General features: G+C 47.4%; 1 protein-coding gene across 1 annotated transcript in view; it reads left to right on the plus strand.

Moving 5' to 3' along the window:
• The first annotated feature begins 1,366 nt into the window (after positions 1-1,366).
• The window catches only part of LOC128831766 (alpha-2-macroglobulin-like protein 1), a 46,078-nt gene continuing 25,999 nt past the window's right edge, over positions 1,367-21,445 (plus strand). Inside the window, exons 1-17 of the mRNA XM_054018548.1 lie at positions 1,367-1,425; positions 2,061-2,244; positions 3,160-3,322; positions 4,415-4,467; positions 5,261-5,281; positions 5,810-5,969; positions 7,015-7,099; positions 8,409-8,523; positions 9,479-9,593; positions 10,088-10,197; positions 10,741-10,908; positions 11,393-11,623; positions 12,269-12,332; positions 12,771-12,916; positions 14,144-14,293; positions 14,959-15,075; positions 15,837-15,975. Coding sequence (XP_053874523.1) covers positions 1,367-1,425; positions 2,061-2,244; positions 3,160-3,322; positions 4,415-4,467; positions 5,261-5,281; positions 5,810-5,969; positions 7,015-7,099; positions 8,409-8,523; positions 9,479-9,593; positions 10,088-10,197; positions 10,741-10,908; positions 11,393-11,623; positions 12,269-12,332; positions 12,771-12,916; positions 14,144-14,293; positions 14,959-15,075; positions 15,837-15,975 — 2,080 coding nt within the window. The remainder of the gene's footprint in view (positions 1,426-2,060; positions 2,245-3,159; positions 3,323-4,414; positions 4,468-5,260; positions 5,282-5,809; positions 5,970-7,014; positions 7,100-8,408; positions 8,524-9,478; positions 9,594-10,087; positions 10,198-10,740; positions 10,909-11,392; positions 11,624-12,268; positions 12,333-12,770; positions 12,917-14,143; positions 14,294-14,958; positions 15,076-15,836; positions 15,976-21,445) is intronic.

Below are 21,445 nucleotides of genomic sequence, written 5' to 3' on the forward strand. Positions count from 1 at the left end.
AGCACCCACACTGCCAAGCAATGTGTCTCACTCTGATCTACAGGGATCACCTACCCTGGATGCGTCTGGGCAAGGGAAACATGGCTGGGATGCCAGGACATTGCTGGCATGTGCTGTTTGGTGGTCTCGCTTATTCTTGTGCGTTTCAGTGCACTGCGCGCAGCACTGGAGTTTTTTACAGAACTGGTTGTGTGCATCCACACACAGTAGTGCCTTACAGCTTTGGCTGCTCCAGGGTGTTCTCAGACTCCTGGAGCACCTATTCCATTGTGCCCGGTGCTGTTAGAAGCAGCTTTCGAGGGACTTTTCCACTGCAAAGCACTGCATTGTGTGATGGAGTCTGGAGGATCAGCTGCCCCTGGACAGCAGTAACCCTTATGAATTCCCACCAAAGCTGGGTACTAACTATTTTAGATGACACTAATTCAGCTGGACCTGAGCGCAGATCTTCATCCCAGGCATTGCAAACAATTGGCACAACCAATGCTGGCAAAATGTCTGGCTCTGCTGTTGTGTGCAGACTCCAGGTGCTGTGCAGGCACTGCAGGCTTAAGGCAACCCAAGCACTGGTTTGCTACAATGTTTTTTTGTCAGAGGGGGCCCTACAGCTAAGAAGATTGTTTGTTCTTTTTGGCCCACTCAACCACTGGCTTCTCCACTGAGCCTGTCGACAAGGGGGCAAGGTAGAGCTGCTTGTGATGCTGGCTCTTCTTTGGGACACTAGGATATGGACTGGGACTCGCTGTATCATTTCACAGAGCCCACTGACGAGCTGTTTGCTGGGAACAACTTCCAGCTGCTACAGTTCTGAGTCTGAAGGGACCCCAAGAATGCCTTGGGGAAGGGCTAGGTGTCCAACATGGGAAGGGCTCCATATCTCATATCCAGATTCCCCTGCCCGAATTGCATGGCATAACTGCCTTCTTTGCTCCAAGGAGGAGCCCTCCCAGGAGGCAATACAATGGGCAATTCATTTCCAGCCAGAACAAAGGGATACAAGTGACAGGTGATCAGGACCAGGCCCGGGTCACTGAGCAGCAACATTCAAGCTGTTTATCCAGGAAAAGCATTTGGTCGAATGTCTCTGTGGGGACTTTGGAGGGGGACACCATGTACCGATTGGTGTACACAATACAGGAGGCTGTCATTGGCTAAGGGACATTCTGTATGGTACACCCCCCTTGCTGCTGAGGAGTATAATCTCGGGAAGGAGACCGAGAGAGAGAAGGGGGGGAGTCAAAGCCCCCTCCCATCGCTTTGCTCAGGCTGCCCCCAAAAGAAATTACCCAGCAGCAGCTTCAGAGACCTTGGAGGAAGAGGAATATTTCAGCCCCTGCTCCCCACCCACTGAGAGTCTCCTGGGAGGATGTGGACAGCCATCACCCTAAGCTGCTTGCTGCACTTCGTGGCCACTTCACCCATACTGTGAGTGATGCCAAAACTCCATTTCAACCCCCGTCATCAGGGGAACAACTTAAACAGATGGACCATTTTCCCATCTAGTCTGCTACCATGCCTCCTGCCACAGCAGGTCAGACCAATGGGCCATTGAGTCTGGGATCCCACTTTCCAGACTAGATCAGATCATTCGTCCTTCAGGTCACACATCCTGTCTCCTGCGCTCCCAGAGCAGACCACTGGCCCATGGAGTCTGTCATCCTGCCCTTGTCACACTAGGGCACATCACTGGGCCATCTAGCCTGCAGCCATCAGAGGCTATAGGTATCTGGAGGGTGTAAACACCAAGGAGGGAGAGGAGTTGTTTAGGGGAGCCCAAGAAAAGGAAGAAAGGAGTAAAGACAAGAAACTGAACCTGGAGACATCTCCAATCTGAATCAGTAGGAGACATTTCCTATGAGTGAGGGGTCAACTAATCCCCTCTGTGGGATCCCCATTGCTTTTGACATTTACACTATGTCAAAGCGCAGCCCTGAAAGGGACTGTCCTGCCTGCGGCTTCTGGGCAGCGTGTGTTTATAGGGGTGTGTGTATAGGGTTGCCCATCCCTCTCGCTGAGTCCTCACTCTGATTCACTGCTGTGCTGTTTCCTCCCTGCTGCAGACGTTACATGGTGGTGATCCCTGCAGATCTCCACTACCCTTCATCCCAGGCCGCCTGTGTGCATATCAACTATAACGCGGGGAAGCTCTATGCAACCCTGGTGCTGGAGCGCTCTGGGGGACAGGATGTCTTGTTGCGAAAAGAGATCACAAAGGAAAAGACCTTTGAATGTGTCAAGTTCCAGGTGAGCCTCCCTCTGCCAATGCTCTTACTCCTCCTCCATTTCCCTCTCTTCAAGGATCTTAGCACAGGGAAAGGTGTTGGCTTGGTAGCCCCTTGAGGCTGTACCCTGTAGTTATCCCCAGGTCAGGTACAGGGTGGATACGTTTCCCACACTCACCACCACCACTAAAGTTCCTCACCCTGCCCTTGAAGGACCCGTTGCAATGGGAAGCAGGACAGGTCTGTCTCCATGCTCCCATTCCGTCCCTGGCCTCTTTCCTGAGAGAACCAATGAGGAGGCCAGTTAGAACCAAAGTGTGATGGTGCTTTGTGTGATGTGGGGACTGAGGCTGCTGACAGCAGCCAGAGAATGTGTGTGCATGTTATTTATAAGCTGCATTATCACGGCTGATTCCCAGGAGGAGAGAATCTACAAAAGAGCTAGGACTTAGCTGTGGTTTCTTTATTGAGGCTGCTGGACACAGGCAGACCCTGTGGCTCTCTCTGGCTCTCTGGTTCTCCCACTCACTGACATGGCCTGGGCTGCCTGCTAGCACCACACTAAAGACCTAGCATCATGGAAGTGGCTGCTGATTACACTGCAGCCCTCTCTCTCCCCTATGCTTCCTTGCTAACTTCTCCCACCTTTCTGTCCTCTTGGGGTCTTTGCCCACCTTCCCCTACTACATGCCAGGGCTCAGAGGCATCACTTGCCTCCTTTTCCCTGCCATTGCAGTCTCCTGGCCAATAAGGAAATGGATGAAGCCCATGCCTGGTGGTTCCTAGCTAAATCTGGATCTGGGGAATGGAGACTTTTCAGTACATGCCACTGGGTGATGGGGGGGTTCCACTGTTCTCCTTTCCCCTCCCCCGCTCCCAGCTAGGACCCCAGGGAGTTAACCTGGGGACTGCTCACTCTCTCTCTCTTCATATTCAGGTTGTGCTTCCAGCTAACAGCACCGAGGAGGTTGCCCGCATCAAACTGTTCATCACTGGCCGCAGGATCGATATTCACGAGGAGAAGAAGGTTCTGATCCGTCGAGTCAACAGCGGCACCTTCATCCAGACAGACAAGCCCATTTACAAACCAGGACAGACAGGTGAGGGCTCCCGCTAGGATCAGGTAGTGCCCCTATGTGTGGGTGTCCACTCACATACACCTTCCCCTGTACACAGCCTGGGGCAGATCCTCTTGAGAAGGGGGGTCTGGGTGTTTTTCCAACACTGTTCCACCCTTTTCTCTAACCTTGGGGGTCATTTCAGCCTTCGGCATAAGTTGGAATTGCCTCTAGGTTGTTTTAACTTGTGCTGGCTTGAACAGCTCAGTAAGGGTATGACATTCCAGGGTGCAGTCCAGAGCAAAGAGGGGCTGTGTCCTGCAACACAGCTTTGCTTCTGTAGCTCCCAACAAAGTTGTTAGTTTTCAAATGATTCCTCCCAAGGCATATTTTGTACAAAGATTATTACAATGGTGCGCAGGGTGTGAATACAGTGGTGCATTCCGTCACAAAGGGCCATTCCACTAGGCTAGGAACACCAGAGCACAATGCGCTCTAGGCCTTTTTCCAGCCTGAGCCTTTTCCCAATGTGCCACTACACCACCAGCCACAGCCACTTTACCCCACCCAGGGATTCCCCTACCATAGCTGCCCTACGTACAGCCTAGTTTATGTGTGAGCCTCACTGCCCTCTATTGGATGGAGTGCAAACTGCTCAGCAGTATATCATAGGCCCTATACTGGTAACAGTCAGTGGAGATTCTCCTTTAGCTCAAGTGGACTGAGCTAGGGCTCTTGGAGCAGGAGGATCTGAATTATATCCTTGCTGCTGCTGTGAAGTTCTGAATGGCCACAGTGTGTAGCATTTGTGATGAGTGTGAAACTCCAGGAGGCCACACATCAAATATCTGTAGGTGAACGTGCTGGGAATGTACATGTGAATGTTTGTGTGTGTACTGGTGACATAATCAATACTACTCACAAATGGATACCCTATGTGTATACAAGGCAGGGACAAAGGTGAATAAGGACTGGGATAGCAGCGAAGGCTGCAGGGCAAGACTGAGGGGCATTGGCAGAGCTGTGTGGGGAGCCCAGGACAGGAATAGCAGGGGAGCTGCAGGGCAGGACTGAGGTAAATAACCAATAGGTCTCCATCTTCTAAATTCTCTCCATTTTCTTTTCCTCTCTCAGTGAAATTTAGAATCGTGACCCTGAATGAGGATTTCATTCCACTCAATGACATGGTGAGACATGTATGAGAGGATGTGAAGGAGTCTTCCCTGTTTCAGATCCCTTTTGTTTTAGTCTCCCCCACTCATCCTTGTCCAAGTTCTCTCTCTCCTTTAGCTCCCAAATACATACATGGGCCTTGTTTGTCAAGTGTCTGAAGAAGAGTAACACCCAGAATAATAACTGGTAACTCAGTGTTAAAGGCAGATGGGAATGGTGTCCAATTGCTGAGCACGGAGCCCTGCCCGTGTCAGCAAAATGGCCGCCCAACACAGAAATGTTGTAAATGCCGATTCCTTATTGAGAGTCTATCAGCTCCTTCTGCTGGCTGTGCATGTGCAGCCTCCACTCTAGGGATGGCACAGGAAAACTGGTTTGTTAGGAGTGCACCACTGCCTCTTCTTGGATGTACTGTGAGGACTGGATTGTTTGTAGTGAGGGCTCCCTCATGCTAGAATTTACCTGGGACTCTTCTAAGGTATGGCCATTCCATAGCAGAGTTTGAGCTAGTGTCAGACAGGGAGGGGGTTCCATATGTGGGGACTATTGGAGAATAATCTAGTTGCAAACATGGGGTGATTACCAACCTCGCTTTTATACTCTTCCACTCGCCAGGCCTCATTGTAATGGGCTGGGCCACAACTTCTCTGGTGAGCCTTACGCAATTAGTATTGTTTGTCAGGGATCTGAGCTCCCAGGTCATTGATCAAACTGCTCTCCTTGAGAAGCTTTGTGTTTCTAATGCATTGTTTACACTGCTGAGAGTGCGTTTCTCTCTTCTAATGTTGCTGCCTCTTTTTTCCCCAGTACCCGCTGGTGTTCCTTCAGGTGAGTGCCACACACCAAAAAAAAAAAAATGGTATTTTTTGGTGCAGGTTGCAATAATTTGTTTACATTCTTGATTGTGTAGATGCCACAATATCTATGTTTTGAATTTTAGAAGTTAATGGTTCTAGAAATTAGATGTTTTCAGGGCTTCCCTCTGTATTCTAGAGACTTTGAACCAAGTTCTTCTCTGTTACACCAGTGCAAATCTGAGTTACTGGAGATTTACACCAGTATGAATGGGTAGTCATTTTGGACCTTTATAATTACAGTTTAGAATTTTAAGAGATCTTTTCTCTAGATCAGAGCATCACTGGCTGTGTAGTCTTCAGGATTTCTAGAATATCTAGGCCATATGACTCCCAAGAGACAATTGATTCTAGAAGCTTTAGAACTTGGGTTCTAGAGCCAAGGCCAGTTTAGAATCTGTTAGGTAATATCATCTAGAACCCTTGAAATAGATGGATATTGTGGATTCTGGATCATTTAGATGCTGGAGCAATTAATTATGCCTCTCTGTTGCGGGTGCAGGACCCTAACAATAACCGGATTGGCCAATGGCTGGATGTGGCTCCACAGGAAGGCATTGCAGATCTGTATTTCCAGTTAGCTGCTGAGCCCCCACTGGGGACATACATCATCAGCGTGGCCAAAGAGAAAGCGCACAGCAGCTTTTCCGTGGAGGAGTATGGTACGCCTGGGGAGAAAGACAGCTATAGGGCAGGGGGAATTTTATCTGTGGGAGACAGATCACACCTGGGGAGAGGAACTGCATCTTGGTATGAGAAATCTCCTGTGGATGGATGGGGAAGTGCTTTCTAGGAGGGAAGGTAGTCACCTCTGATAAGGAAGGGAATCAAATCTGATCTGATCTGAGAAGATATCCTTGGATATTGCTAAGGAAGGAGATGATTCTCTGACCCCCCCGCTTAGTGTGGACAAAGAGAACTGTGTGTACACACCAGTCTGGTTAGGTACAGACTGTAGAGGCTATGACAGGACAATAGTAGCACTGGAGCTTTCTGTCACAGCTGACTGATCCCCAAAGCTGACTATACCAAGGATGTTAGGGGGCGATTTTCAAAAGAGCCCAAGTGACACAGGAGAATGTTGACTTTCAATAGGACATATGCTCCTAAGTCATGTGAGTGCATTGGTTATTTCTAGGGGGCAAAGTTGAATTTGTATACTCCCCTTCTGAAAACTGCTGGAGAAGGGGTTCACAGCTCAGTGTTTTCTGCCTAGTCTCTATAGAGGGGCAACAGGAGCATATTGATAGCTATGGCAGCCTCTTTCCCTCTCCACTCATTACAAACAGCTGTCATAAGGTGAGAGCAGGGCCGCCCAGGGCAGGGGGGGGGCAAGTGGGGCAATTTGCCCCAGGCCCTGGGTCCCGCAGGGGCCCCCACGAGAATATAGCATTCTATAGTATTGCAACTCTTTTTTATGGAAGGGGCCACTGAAATTGCTTTGCCCCAGGCCCCCTGAATCCTCTGGGCAGCCCTGGGTGAGAGACATTAACAGACAAATTCACTGTTATTTGGGCCCCTACAGAGCCACAGATCCAACACCAACAGGGAGAATCAGGGAGGAGTGGAACTATACCTACATAAAATAAAATAAAAAAATGGGACCCCCAACCCTACTACTGTCCAGCCCATGTTCATTCTCTTCACGGCCTGCTCCTCACCAGGCTGTAACTCTTCCCTCCATTCTCTCTGGTTCTTTCCTTCCAGTGCTGCCAAAATTTGAAGTGGTTTTTGAGGAGCCAACTCAGATTTATGCTTTGGATAAAACCTTTCCACTCCGCGTGTGTGGCAGGTGAGATGGCTGATCGGGCAGGGGGGGAAGCTGCTAATACACTCCAGCCTGGGATGAGCAACCCCCCTGCATCTATTAGGGGAACCTCAAAGGGAGAATTTAACTGAGTGACTGTAAATATATTTCACCATGTCTCAGTTATATTAGGCCAAGCTCATTCCTGGCAGCTCTTTGACATCTTTAAATAGCTAGAAAAATCACCCTAATTATTAATTCTCTCCCATTGCTCTAGCTCCTTTCATCCTAAAGGATCTCCGAGCTCTTGACAGAGTGCATATGCGGGGATCACGTAACCACTGAAATACAACCATTTCTGGGGTGGAGCACAGCAGATATTCTGTGGTAGTCGCACTACAGAACAAGACAATGAGAGGGGAAAGGAAGAACAGTTTCACCAGAGGATACTGGAGGGAAATTCTAGGGGGAGAATGGGATGGCTCCAGATGGAATTTGGCCAGGACACGTGGATTATAGCTTGATGAAGAAGAGCAGCCCCTCACTGATCACCCTCATCAGACTCTGCAGTACCACGCCTCTACTATCTCTCAGGGCACTGGAGTTAGGGCTAGTCTACGCTGGCAACGCTAAAGTGCTGCTGTGGAACCGCTTTAACGTGGCTTGTGTGGTCGTGGCAGAGCGCTGGGAGAGAGCTCTCCCAGCGCTCTAAAAGCCCCACCTCCACGAGGGGCGTGGCACCCAGCACTGGGAGTGCGGCTCCCAGCGCTGGTGCACTGTCTACACTGGTGCTTTACAGCGCTGAAACTTGCTGCGCTCAGGGGGGCTGTTTTTTCGCCCCCCTGAGCGAGAAAGTTGCAGCGCTGTAAATTGCCAGTGCAGACAAGCCCTTAGTACAGACTCAAAGGGTGGAGCGTCTCTGCTGAACATCACTTATACCACTTCACTCCTTGCAGCACAGGCTCCCCTAGCACTATGTGCTCAGATACCATAGTGCTGAGTGCAGGGTAAGAGCTTACACAGATAGATAAAGAGAGAGATACCGGGACATTGACTCAGAGGGAAGAGTCTGAGAAGACTTAACAAAACCAGCAGCTTGGAGGTTTTCCATCCAAGTACTGACCAGGCCCTGCTTAGTGCCGGAGATTGGCCAAGATCGTTCTCGTTGCTTGTACAGCTGCATCTATCTTGATACACTGTGAATATCCATGAAATAAATCAGATCTGGAGATACGCTAAAGCACACCCACCCAGAGAGATTCCTCTGGGGTGTGTGTATGTGTGTGTGTATGTGTGTGTGTGTGTGTACACCCCTTTCCATGTGTTCTCCCACCCCCCGCACTGTCTCACATAGATACACCTATGGGAAAGGCGTGCAGGGGACGATCCAGGTGAGCCTGTGCCAGAAGAGTTGGTGGTATTTCTACAGTACCCAGCGACCTCCTCTCTGTCACCACTACAACAACCAGGTGAGCCACTGAGCAAGAGCTGAGCCCCTTAGGGTGACAATCCTGTGAAGCAGGAGCTGCGATGCCAGCTGAGGTGGGCCAAGGGGAAGGAGACACGATGCAAGACGTGTTATTTTAATTGATTTCACCCCATGCCTAAAACCTGTTTTTGTTCCCTGGCCCCATAACCAGCTGCCATTGCCTCTATTGTTCTTGTTAATAATCTTGGCAGTTGTCCCTTATTTGGTAGTTCATCCCTTGCCTATTCTCTTTTTTAACCTTGCCTGTTTTATATGATTTTTCCCACGGAACCATTTCAGATTTAACGTAACACATATTAATGTCAGAAAGCCCGAGAAGCCTTTTAACAGGGGCAACAGAGTAGACTCCTCTTCAGAGAGGCCTTTCCACCACAAAAATGACAACCTCAGCATTGACACCCCTTTCCTCCCCAAAACCACCAACTGACCACCTCTCTCATTGTCTTGCTCTCTTTGGTGCTGAAATCCACCCACTGCTGACACCATGTCGTGTTGTGTGGTGGTGCAGACGGAAGCCAAAGGCTCAGCACTATGTGCATACCACGGAGTTTTAGTGAGACTTCCTCATTAACTCTTGAAGTGTGTCTACACAGCCTCTGGGGGGCGGGGAGGGGGTGCTTCACAGCGTGGCTGGACTGACACATGCTAGTTCTGCTGGTCTAGTGCCCTAAAAGTAGCAGTGTGGCTGCAGCCAGGCAGCTATGGTTAGCACGCTAGCTTGAGCAGAGCTAGTACCTCTGTCTCCCCATGCTCGGAAGCACTCTCCAGCTGCAGCGTAGACACCCCTTTCAAGTGCCTTGCAGCACAGAGCAGGTTGAGCTCCTTAGGAGCAGGGGTTCTGTTCTGACACAGAGGTAGCTCATTCTGTGACATCTGTCCCTCCTGCAGTGCGGTGCTGTCCCAGCACCAATCACCTTGCTCTCTCTTGTTTTCAGACTGATAAGATGGGTTGCTTCTCCACGTCTGTGTATCTTTCTAGCTTCAACCAGATCTCCCCCGATTACCGCAGCAACGTAGATGCAGTGGTCACATTGGTAGAGGATGGCACAGGTAACCTCAGAGGAGTTTTTGAGGGTATAGGAAAGGTACTTGAATAACATGCACCAGTATTATCAGGGACATCAGAGACTGTCAGCCCTGTTCTTAATGCATTGGGAGCATTGAGAAACAGGCTCACAGGAGGGACTGGGCCTTCTTTGAGCCCAAAGGGGGTTCTGTGGTCCAGTCTCACTGGTTAGGCACCGGAGCTACCCCCTTATGGGCTCAAGCCCATAAGGCATGTTGCTTTGTGGGTCCCTAGGGTTGGTGTGGTCTGGTCTCATGGTGGGTCACTGACAGCTCTCCGATAGCCATCTGTAATTAGGTGGGGAGACCAGATAGCCAGGGTCCTGTGAGCACCATCTCCCTGGGGGTATAAAATGTGTGCAGCCTAACACACGTTTGTGTCACCAAAGGGCCTGCTCTCTAGTGGAATTGCCCAGTGGGATGGTTCTTTGTTCCCTGCCTCTCTCCCTCCCATCTCTTCTCCTGTCCCTTTCACTCAGAGGTGCAGGTCAATGCCTCCCATAGCTTCTTCATCTCCAGGACAGCTGGCACGGCTACGTTTGAGGAGGTTAATCCTTATTACTACACTGGCGAGATCTACAGAGGGAAGGTAACTCATAGCTAAACCCTCCAGAGAGTACAGCAGAAATAATGTGCTCCCAACTGTATCCTCAGCTGTGTCTCCTCGCCCTGCTCTGTCCCCAACACAAGCTCTGGGATGGCAGAGACTGAGTAATTCCTAGCCAAAACACTTGGTTCAGATGGGGTTAAAACTGAGGTACAAATCAGTGACTTAAGGGTAAAAAATACAAACCCTGTACAAGAATGTCAATTGCTAAAAAAAGCCCCAAGGACTAAAAATCCGGGGGATTCAGAGTTTAGGGTTAGACTTCAAGGAAACCCCAAACATTTGAAAGTACAGAATTCCACAGGCCAGGCTCCCAAGCAACCCTCTGATGAGTCTGCGTGCGTCTCTTCATATGGCAATAAAGGAGACGATGACTCTTAAGAGCAGTGCTGGTAATGGTGATGACAACTGAGGTGTTCTCTCTGCCTGTGGAGATACTGACGGCGAGTTGGGTGAGATGGAGCTGGAGATTCCATACGTTGATGAAACAGCTTTGTGTTCCTCTCTTCCCCATGTGATTCTCAGATTAAAATTGTCGATCACCAAGGCAAAGCAATGAATAACACACCAGTTTACCTTATACTAAGCTACACCAGGCTGCGGTTTAACAAGACGTACATCACAGATGACTCTGGAAGCGCTTCCTTTGAGCTGAACACAAATGCTTGGAATGGTGACTCAGTCTCTTTGGAGGTAAGTGAGGAGGACTCCATCTCATGATTTGTGAAAGTTAGGGACTAATACCACTTTCCAGAACCAAGTTATTGCTCTGCAGGCATCTCCTCCCAACCCCAACCAGTTCTAATGAAGAACCGTATTTCAGACTTGCATCACCTCTGGATATTCCAGTTCTTGGCTTCCCACCAAAGAGCTCCTCTGATGTACATTATTCCTAAACTGTGGATCCAAGTTATGCTAGCCCTGGGCTCCTCACATATCTGCTGGCATCCCTCAATCCTGACCTACTGCTATTCCAATCATGAGCTTCTCATACCGGCCTAGGTATGTGCGAGCAAGTTAGTATGTAATGTAGCTCCTTTCAATACAGTGGATTTATACCGGAGATGAATTTGGCCTAGGATCTCTAAGTCATGTCTAGGATCTTGACTCCCCTAGTCCCAGAATCTCTCTCATCTGATGTACTCACCCAGAGAGTTCACTGTTTATTTTCTGACAGGGGAGATTCCTGCTTCAGGACCCAGTATATGTGCCAGGGACAGTTAATGTGTATTACCAGAATGCCTACCACTTCATACAGCCATTGTACTCCACCACCAAGAGCTTCCTCAGGATCGTACGTGTGCCAGGAACAGTGCCCTGTGGCAAAAATGAGAGGGTGCAGGTGGACTTCAGAATTTACGAGAAAGATCTAAGTTATGGTCCCAAGAGTGTGGATTTTTCCTATTATGTGAGTCACTAGGGAAGTGCAAGGAGGTGATGGTGATGGGTTAAATATGCTGGATCAGAAACCTCGAGAGACTCAAGCCCTGTTTGCACAGAACAGAGAATGTGTGTGCACATGCGCACACACACTCTCTCTCTCTCTCTCTCTCTCCACCTCCCTGCTCGTGTTCCTCAGCTCTGCATTTGAGAAACCACCTTTAGGGAGGTGAGAGGGAAATTCAACATCCATGGCCCAACCAGTCCTTGGTCTCTATACTAAGATGTCCAGTGTAGTGGCCATTTATTTATTGTTTCCCTCTATTCAATGTGGCAACTGGGCCATTAGGAACAGGGCCACTTAAATAATAACTGATCAGCTGTCAAATGGGCAGGACTTTTGCTCACTAGTCACCCTGGACTAGATCAGAACTGGTGCCTGACAGGTAAAAGTTTTCACATCCCAGGCTCTTTATCCCCCTGAGCCATCTACTCCCCCCTGCCCAGTGGCTCAATTGTAGCTGGGGCCATGGAGGGTGAAAGGCTCTATGTCCCATTCTCCCTAAGTCGCCATCCATGGAGAGTCTGGTCTGCGTAATGCTGTCAAGCTATTGAATGTATTTCTGGCATTTCCTAGCCCTTCTCTCATGCCTCTTTCTCTCTTCTCCCTTAGGTCATTGGGAAAGTGGGGATTGTCCTTTCAGGTCAGAAGACTTTCTTGGTTGGGTCATCAAAGAGTAAGTGCAGGCACCTCTTCTACACAGAGATCATTCTGTGCTGTGCTGTGTCCCCACAAGCTCTGCTCCATGATGTAAGCCATGTAGGGTAACTTTGGGAATCTCACTCCTTGCAAGGCTGACATCTGCTAACGTCCAACGAACTGAAGCTTTCAGCCCCCTCAGGTGATGGTTAGCGACAGGGAGATCCTCTGGCTGATTTATAATGGCAGGTCAGAGCTTGAGGAGTTCATGGGGATACTGATTGTTTCATGGGCTTCTCTGGAAATCTCCTTGGTTCTGAGAGACCCAATTCCATGCGACAAAGGCAGGGAGAAAGGGAGCAAAATGGCAGAGGAAGAGTGATGGCAAAAGGGGAAGATCTTGGTACATTTGGTAGTGGAAACATACCCTTCTTTTCCTCTTTCTTTCTCTCCTTCCCTCCACCCCCAAATCCAGTGATGACGGGCACTTTCTTCATCCCTCTGGTCTTCACCTCCAACTACGCCCCAGCTCCTACCATTGTAGTTTATGTCATCTTCCCCACTGGAGGAATCATAGCTGATAGCGCCCCCTTCAGTGTCTCCATGTGCTTCAAAAATGAGGTAGGACTCATGGCTGAGAGCTCTGGGTTCGTGGGTGTGTGCGTCTGGGGAAGGAATGCAACAAGGTTATGAGGGTGTGAGGAGTAGATAAATATGGGTGGCTGGGTGTAACTGAGTGGTTGGGGTAATGATTCACCGGGAATATAGGCACCTGTATTTCAATGTGTGGTTTTTGGTGAGGCACTTAGGGGAAGGGGAGCTGAAGAAGAGGGTTTTATCCTCTGCTCAGAAAGGTCTGAGATCTGTGACCATTCTAATGTCTTTTGGAATCAAGTTCCTCAACCACAAGCTGAGAGAGCCCTGTGTCCTGCACACACAAATCTCATTCCCGAGGATTGACAGCTCCATTATTCCACAGGAGCTGTCATGGGGAGCTATGATCAGGCAAGGTGAGCAAGTGTTTTAGGTCAGTGGTTCTCAACCCGGGGGTACACGTACCCCCTGGGGGCATGCAGAGGTCTTGTAGGGGATACATCAACTCATCTAGATATTTGCCTAGTTTGACCACAGGCTACATGAAAAGCACTGGCAAAGTCAGCACAAACTAAAATTTCATACAGACAATGACGTGTTTATACTGCTCTATGTACTATACACTGAAATGTAAGTGCAATATCTATATTCCAATTGATTTAATTTATAATTATATGATAAAAATGAGAAAGTGAGTCTTTTTTTCAGTATTAATGTGCTGTGACACTTCTATATTTTTATGTCTGATTTTGTAAGCAAGTAGTTTTTAAATGAGGTGAAACTTAGCGGTACGCAAGACAGATCAGACTCCTGAAAGAGGTACAGTAGTCTGGAAAGGTTGAGAGCCACTGCTTTAGGAAACCTAGGCCAGTCCGATGGAGGGTTTGAAGAAGAGGACTGAGTCCTTTGAATTTGACCTGGTATTCAGAGATGAGCTGGTGTGGAGAGAAGAGCAGTGGAGTGATGTGCCCTCAGAAGGCTGTGCTGCTGTGTTCTGCTGTTTAGGTGCCTCTAATATCATTATTGCATGTTTCCCCTACTCCTCAATTGTCCATCCTTTCAGAGTCCATAGCCGCTTCATTCTCTCCTGAAGCAACTGGCTTCACCAGGGGAGAATCCCAGGGGACTACCTTCACCTGGACTATGTGGGGCTCCTCTCTGCTCTAGCCACCCTGCAGGTGGATCAGGAGAGGGGATTCTCTCTCTTCCTTTCTCCTCTCCCCTCTCACGTTCTTTCCCCTTGTGCCCTTTAAGGTGAAGATAGGGTTCTCAGAGGATGAGGCCCTCCCTGGATCTGAGGTCAGCCTCCAGCTGCAGGCAGCTCCCAGATCCCTCTGCGCTGTCCGAGCCGTGGATCAGAGTGTCCTATTGATGAGGCCAGAGAAAGAACTGAGCAACTCCCTGGTAAATTACTCTATGTCTGTCTGTCTCTGTGAAAGGAAGAGCGAGTGAGAGAGAATAAGAAAACTACATTGCATCTATACAGTGCTGTCCTTCCAAGGCGCTCAGAGTGTTCCATGAAGGGAGATAGTAGCATTATCCCTGCTGTACAGATGGGAAATGTGAGGCACAGGCAGGGGAAGTGACTTTCTCAAGGTCACAGAGTCATCATCAATCCCAAAGGGACAGACAGAGTGCCACTGGGATCCATTTTTTGCTAAGTCCTTAAGGTGGTCTGGCTGGATAGTTAGTTGTCGATTTTAATGCGCCACCAAAGCTTTTGGTGATTACATGATCACCAGCCATGTAGCAGCATTCTTTGGTAAACAAACTTCATAATTCATTGGTCTGCACACAGTGCACAGTGGTAAATCCAGGATTAGTTCTTGTCTCCCAGCCTCATGCTCAGTACATCAGACCATGTTGCCTCTCCAAGAAGAAAATAGGAGAAATGGAGAAGAGTGACTGAGAGCCTGTTTGGAGGTCTATCTCATATGTTGGGTCTAAGCTTTCCATACATGATAGCATGGAACAACCATTCAGACAGATCTTTGGTGTGTTAGGAAAGGTGTATGTTGGTTCATCTTTCCACTGACTGTATTTTTTCCCCTCTTTCTTGCTTTTCCCAGATCTATGGGCTGTTCCCCCATATTTTTCGTGGTGGATACCCTTACCAAGTGTCTGAAGATGACTTCTTATGCTGGTCTCGAGAACCTCACCAGCCTGACGTGTTTATGGTGTTCAGAGTAATGATCTTTGATTCTTCCTCACTGGCTAGGTGGAGCAGGGCCTCTGACATTATAGGTTATTAGGAAACAGCTCTAGTAATCATTGATATTCCATTGATTGGCTGGATGAGTCACCTGATATTAGTGACAATAGGAAATTTAGTTATTGCACATTGATACCCTATTGGTGGGATGGTTCAGGGCTCCAAACATTATCGGTCAGTTTTACTTTAGCTCTTCATTCTCTGTGGGTTAGTGGGTTAGAATGCGTACAATTAGACGGCCAATTCAGCACTGATGCCTCACTGGGCGGTTTGCTGAGGGCATCTGACATTAGTGGCCAATAGGAAACAGACTTGTTGTGCAATGAGGAACCCACTTATAAGAGATATATATGGGAAAGATGTCCAACAGGAACACTGCTGTTTCCCCATAGGCCCTATAGACTTTGAAGGAGAATAAACTTGCACTGGTTGAGTCAGGCCTGATAAATCAACTCAAGGGGCTCCATTGTCTCACTGCTGGGGATATGAGTAATTCTCACTTGAATCAAAGTGAGAGACTCATATCATATAGCAGAGGGAGAACTGGGCCCTTGCTTTATAAGGGAAATGAGCAGCCTGAGGGACAAAGGGTTGATGACAGAGGGAAAGGGAAGGATGGGCTTCTGATATATCTAAACTCTCAGCACATCTTTCTTTCTTTCTTTCTTTCTTTCTTTCTTTCTTTCTTTCTTTCTTTCTTTCTTTCTTTCTTTCTTTCTTTCTTTCTTTCTTCAGGAAATGGGCTTGAAAATCATATCCAACACCCATATCAAGAAGCCGAGAGAGTGCACAACTACTGTGGCTATGACAACAATGATGGTGACTGAGTTGGAGAGCACACTCCCCATGCTAACCAGACCTACATTTCTCACAAGTGAGCACATTTCTGCCTCCTCTTACTACTCACTAGAGGGCTCAGTCTTGTAGCTGAAACCAGCACAGAGTTCAAGTTAAGCAGTCCATGCTGTGATTGCAAGTGATACAGGAAAAAAGAGAGACAAAATGTTGCTTTGCCCTGAACTTGCTTTCTGGACTGTCTGTGACTGAGGGGTTCATCCCTCTGAAATGTCAGTGAATTGGCTGTTGTTTAAGACATGTCTGTCATCTGATTAGCTGACATCCACACTTTGTGTCTCTGAGCCAAATGGGAGACTCAGCTACCCTGACTATGGTTCTGAGGTTCCTATTGTAATTGAATCTTCTTCAAGTAGTGTCCCTATGGCTGCTCCACTTCAGGTATGTGTGTGCCCCATGCATCTTCAATCAGAGATTTTGATAACGGGGTCTGTTTGACTCATACCTGCACCTTTCATTATTTCTTCATGCCCTGCCCTGAAGCTATATACTGCTGAGCGGGCAAACTGTGCTCAGTTCCTTCTCAACCACCTTGGCTTGAGATGGAGCTTTAGTGTGTCTGCCCAGCGCTTGCCTTGGTTAGATGTTGTACCTAGTTTTTAGTTTAGTCTAGCTTATTAGTTAGCAAGTTTAGCGTAGTTTATTATTTTGAGGATTGTTTATCCTCTCACCTCTCTTACGGGAGGCTTGCCTTCCTCAGTAGGGCATGCCTGGTTCATGGGGTTTAAATGCTGCCTCACTTGCTGGGAGGCCATCACAGTTTGTGATTGACACTCGAAGGGCATCTGCTGCCTTGAAGAGTCGCACATATCACAGAAGTATAACATCAGTTTAGCCCTCAAATCCAGGGCAAGAAAAAAACAGGAAATCAAGTTGCAGCTTCTTATGATGGAGTGTTCCCTCTGCCCCACTTCAGAGCCCGATCAGGAGAACCGCACTGTACAACATTCTCCAGGCAAATCTAGCACGTCTTCAGCACTGGCTCAACACTCTCCCAGGAAGGGAAAATCTCTAGAGACCTCTAGAAGTCCCAGGAAAACAAGCTCTGACTCCCTTCTTAAGGAGTCTGCTTCCAAAAGACCTCACTCTCCCAGTAGCTCGACCACATCAGAAGTTTGATGTCGCAACCCAGTACTGTAGAAGCAAAGAGTTCCTCCTGTACTGGCAGGGCCAGGAAACCCTATAGCTTGTCTGAGAGCAAACATGGCTCCAAGAGAGCTTTGGTATCATCCGGATAAGACAGGTATTCAATACAAAGAAGAATGGTACCATCAGACATAGCTTTACCCTGACGGTTCATCGGTACCTCACAAAGCTAAGCCTCTGTCTTTGTCGGTGCCCACCTCAGAGTGCACAAAATCCTTGCTACTGTCTATAGCTAGAGACAGTCAGAGTGCTGCGTTGGTACTGCCACACCATTCAGTACCGCAAGAATTTAGGTACTCGAAGGACTTATCTATGGCAGATGAACCGGAGTCTCCACTGCTTATGGGCACTGAGAGCCTCTCAGTACTGAGACTCATGTGGTCTCTGGACTTGCATCCATCCTCAATACCATCTGACTCACCACCCTTTTCAATGGGAACTCCTCCACTGGATAAAGAAGAGGATGATGGGGACCTCCCTGCAGTATCTTCAATATCAGTCCAGGGCTCTCCTTCTTATCCACACAAGAACCCCTTCTCTGATACCTGAAGAGACACAGAGAGACGAATTTCGGGGAAGACATCATGGCTGTTGGGAACAACCTTGGATTCCACCCCCTCTCCTGTATGGGTCTCTGTGGTCATATTGGGATCCCTGGGGTGCTTACTGCCAACAATTTTCCAGGGCCCTGAGCCCCACCCACCGGATGATAGGGAGATACCATCTTCCCCTCCCCAGAACATATCTCAACAGAAGGAGACATTTGAGGAACAGGAGGCTAGGACAGACAAAGAGGCTACGCCCCAAACTACCATCTCATCATCTTCACTTGATGAGGTGGTAATGTCTCCTCCTCCGTCAATGGCTGATGATTTTTGGCAATTCCAGAACTTCATAAAAAGGGTGTCAGGCTCCCTACAGATACCTCTCGAGGAGGTCAAAGAATTGCAGCACAAGTTGCTCAACATTCTTTGTTCAGCAACTCCAACCAGAGTTCACAGCCCTGTCAATGAAGCCCTTCTCAATCCTACAAAAATGATTTGGCATACTCAAGTGACCATACCACCAACATGCAAAGGGATGATAAAAATATTATCTGCTCAATAAGGCCTCTGAATTCCTATTCTCCCACTGCCCTCCTAATTCTCTGGTGGTGGGCGCAGTGAGTGAGATGGATAAACAACATCATAATAAGTCAGCCCCGTTTGACAAAGACCAGAAGTGCTTTGGACCTTTTATGGAGAAATTCCTATTTATCTGCAACCCTACAATTCTGTATTGTGAATTACCAGGCACTCATGGTGAAATATAATAACATGAACAATACAAAATTAACTTCTTTACTTCAGCACTTTCCCTCAGACCAAAGGGAACAGTTTCAAGCCACCATAGGAGTGGCTTGTCTCTGATAAGAGACAAACTTTTTGAAAGTCTCTGGGTAAGGATAAAAGTGTAAAAAAGGAAGGATGATGTCATAATAGGAGTCGTCTATAGACCATCTAACCAGGAAGAAGATGTGGATGAAGCTTTTTTTAAAGAATTAACAAAATCATCCAAAGCCCAGGATTTGGTGGTGATGGGGGACTTCAACTACCACGATATATATTGGGAAAACAATATAGCAGGGCATAGATTATTCAACAAGTTCTTGGAATGTATTAGAGATATTTTTTTATTTCAGAGGTGGAGAAAGCAACTAGGGAAGAGGCTGTTCTAGATTTGATTCTGAGAAGTAGGGAGGAACTGGTTGAGAATTGAGAAGTGGAAGGCAGCTGGGGTAAAAGTGATCAAGAAATGGTAGAGTTCATGATTCTAAGGAATGGTAGGAGGGAAAACAGCAGAATAGATAATGGATTTTGAGAGGGCAGACTTAGGAAACTCAGGGAGTTGGTAGGTAAGATCCCATGGGAAGCAAGTCTAAGGAGAAAACAGTTTGAGAGAGAACATAAGAACATAAGAATGGCCGTACTGGGTCAGACCAAAAGTCCATCTAGCCCAGTATCCTGTCTACCGACAGTGGCCAATGCCAGGTGCCCCAGAGAGAGTGAACCTAACAGGTAATGATCAAGTGATCTCTCTCCTGCCATCCATCTCCACCCTCTGACAAACAGAGGCTAGGGACACCATTCCTTACCCATCCTGGCTAATAGCCATTAATGAACTTAACGTCCATGAATTTATCCAGTTCTCTTTTAAATGCTGTTATAGTCCTAGCCTTCACAACCTCCTCAGGTAAGGAATTCCACAAGTTTACTGTGCGCTGTGTGAAGAAGAACTTCCTTTTATTTGTTTTAAACCTGATGCCTATTAATTTCATTTGGTGACCCCTAGTTCTTGTATTATGGGAATAAGTAAATAACTTTTCCTTATCTACTTTCTCCACATCACTCATGATTTTATATACTTCTATCATATCCCCCCTTAGTCTCCTCTTTCCCAAGCTGAAAAGTCCTAGCCTCTTTAATCTCTCCTCATATGGGACCCGTCCAAACCCCTAATCATTTTAGTTGCCCTTCTCTGAATGTTTTCTAGTCCCAGTATATCTTTTTTGAGATGAGGAGACCACATCTGTACGCAGTATTCAAGATGTGGGCGTACCATCAATTTATATAAGGGCAATAATATATTCTCCTTCTTATTCTCTATCCCCTTTTTAATGATTCCTAACATCCTGTTTGCTTTTTTGATCGCCTCTGCACACTGTGTGGACATCTTCAGAGAACTATCCACGATGACTCCAAGATCTTTCTCTTGATTTGTTATAGCTAAATTAGCCCCCATCATATTGTCTGTATTGCTAGGGTTATTTTTTCCAATGTGCATTACTTTACATTTATCCACATTAAATTTCATTTGCCATTTTGTTGCCCAATCACTTAGTTTTGTGAGATCTTTTTGAAGTTCTTCACAGTCTGCTTTGGTCTTAACTATCTTGAACAGTTTAGTATCATCTGCAGCAGTTTCGTATCATCTGCTGTTGGCAGCTGGCAGAGTTGGCAGTTTTTCAAAGAGACATTATTAAGAGCAAAAGAGTAAACTATCCCACTGCGTAGGATAGATAGGAAGTATGGCAAGAGACCACCCTGGCTTAACCAGGAGATCTTCAATGATCTGAAGCTCAAAAAAGAGTCCTACAAAAAGTGGAAACTACATCAGATTATGAAGGATGAATATAAAAAAACAACACAAGTATGTAGGGACAAAATAAAAGCCAAGGCATAAAATGAGATTAAACTAGCTAGAGAGATAAAGGGTAACAAGAAAACACTCTACAAATACATTAGAAGCAAGAGAAAGATCAAGGACAGGGAAGGCCCGTTACTCAACAAGGGGGGGGGAAATAATAACAGAAAATGTGGAAATGGTGGAAGTGCTAAATGCCTTTTTTGTTTCAGTTTTCACCAGAAAGGTGAGTAGAAATTGGACATCTACCATAGTGATCACCAGTGAAAATGAGGTAAGATCTGAGGCTAAAATAGAGAAAGAAGAAGTTAAAATTACTTGTCTCTAGATCCAGTGCAGATTTCAATGATGGAAAAGTGGTTCTCTCTTCAGTTCTGGGCTCCATTCCATGACTCCCTTCTCCCTGTGGGGATACTGTTCAGGAGTCACCTGCAGGGGAGCACTGATTGGGGCACTACTCGAAGGAGGAGAGATGGCTCACCCTGTGCAGTAACTGTAGTTCTTTGAGATTTGTGTCCCTGTGAGTGCTCCAATACCTGCCCTCCTGCCCCTCTGCTTTGGAGTTTCCTCTCTGAGACTTTTTGATAGAGAAGGAACTGAGGATGGTTCACCTGTGCAGCTCTTTGTAGTCTTGGTGTGGGGCACGTGGTAGTGAAGGGCACATGCACAGGCTGAACAAACACTGCTAATGAAAATCTCCAGTTGAAGGAACATGAGGCGTACGCACACCCTGAAGTTGAGTCCCCGTAGGGACACACATCTCGAAGAACCAGCAACCACACACCACACAGCAGAAACACCAACCCAGGAACCATCCCCTGCAACAAACCCCATTGCCAACTCTGTCCACATGTCTACTCACGTGACGCCATCACAGGACCTAACCACATCAGCCACACCCTAAGGGGCTTTTTCACTTGCACATCCACTAATGTGATATATGCCATCATTTGCCAGCAATGCCGCTCTGCCATGTACATTGGCCAAACCGGACAGTCTCTATGCAAAAGAATAAATGGACACAAAGCAGACGTCAAGAATTATAACATTCAAAAACCAGTGGGAGAGCATTTTAACCTCCCTGGACACTCCATTTCAGACTTAAAAGTGGCCATTCTTCAACCAAAAAACCTTCAAAAACAGACTTCAACGAGAAACTG

This window comes from Malaclemys terrapin, chromosome 1 (assembly GCF_027887155.1).
Source record: "Malaclemys terrapin pileata isolate rMalTer1 chromosome 1, rMalTer1.hap1, whole genome shotgun sequence".
NCBI classification, from domain to species: Eukaryota; Metazoa; Chordata; order Testudines; family Emydidae; genus Malaclemys; species Malaclemys terrapin.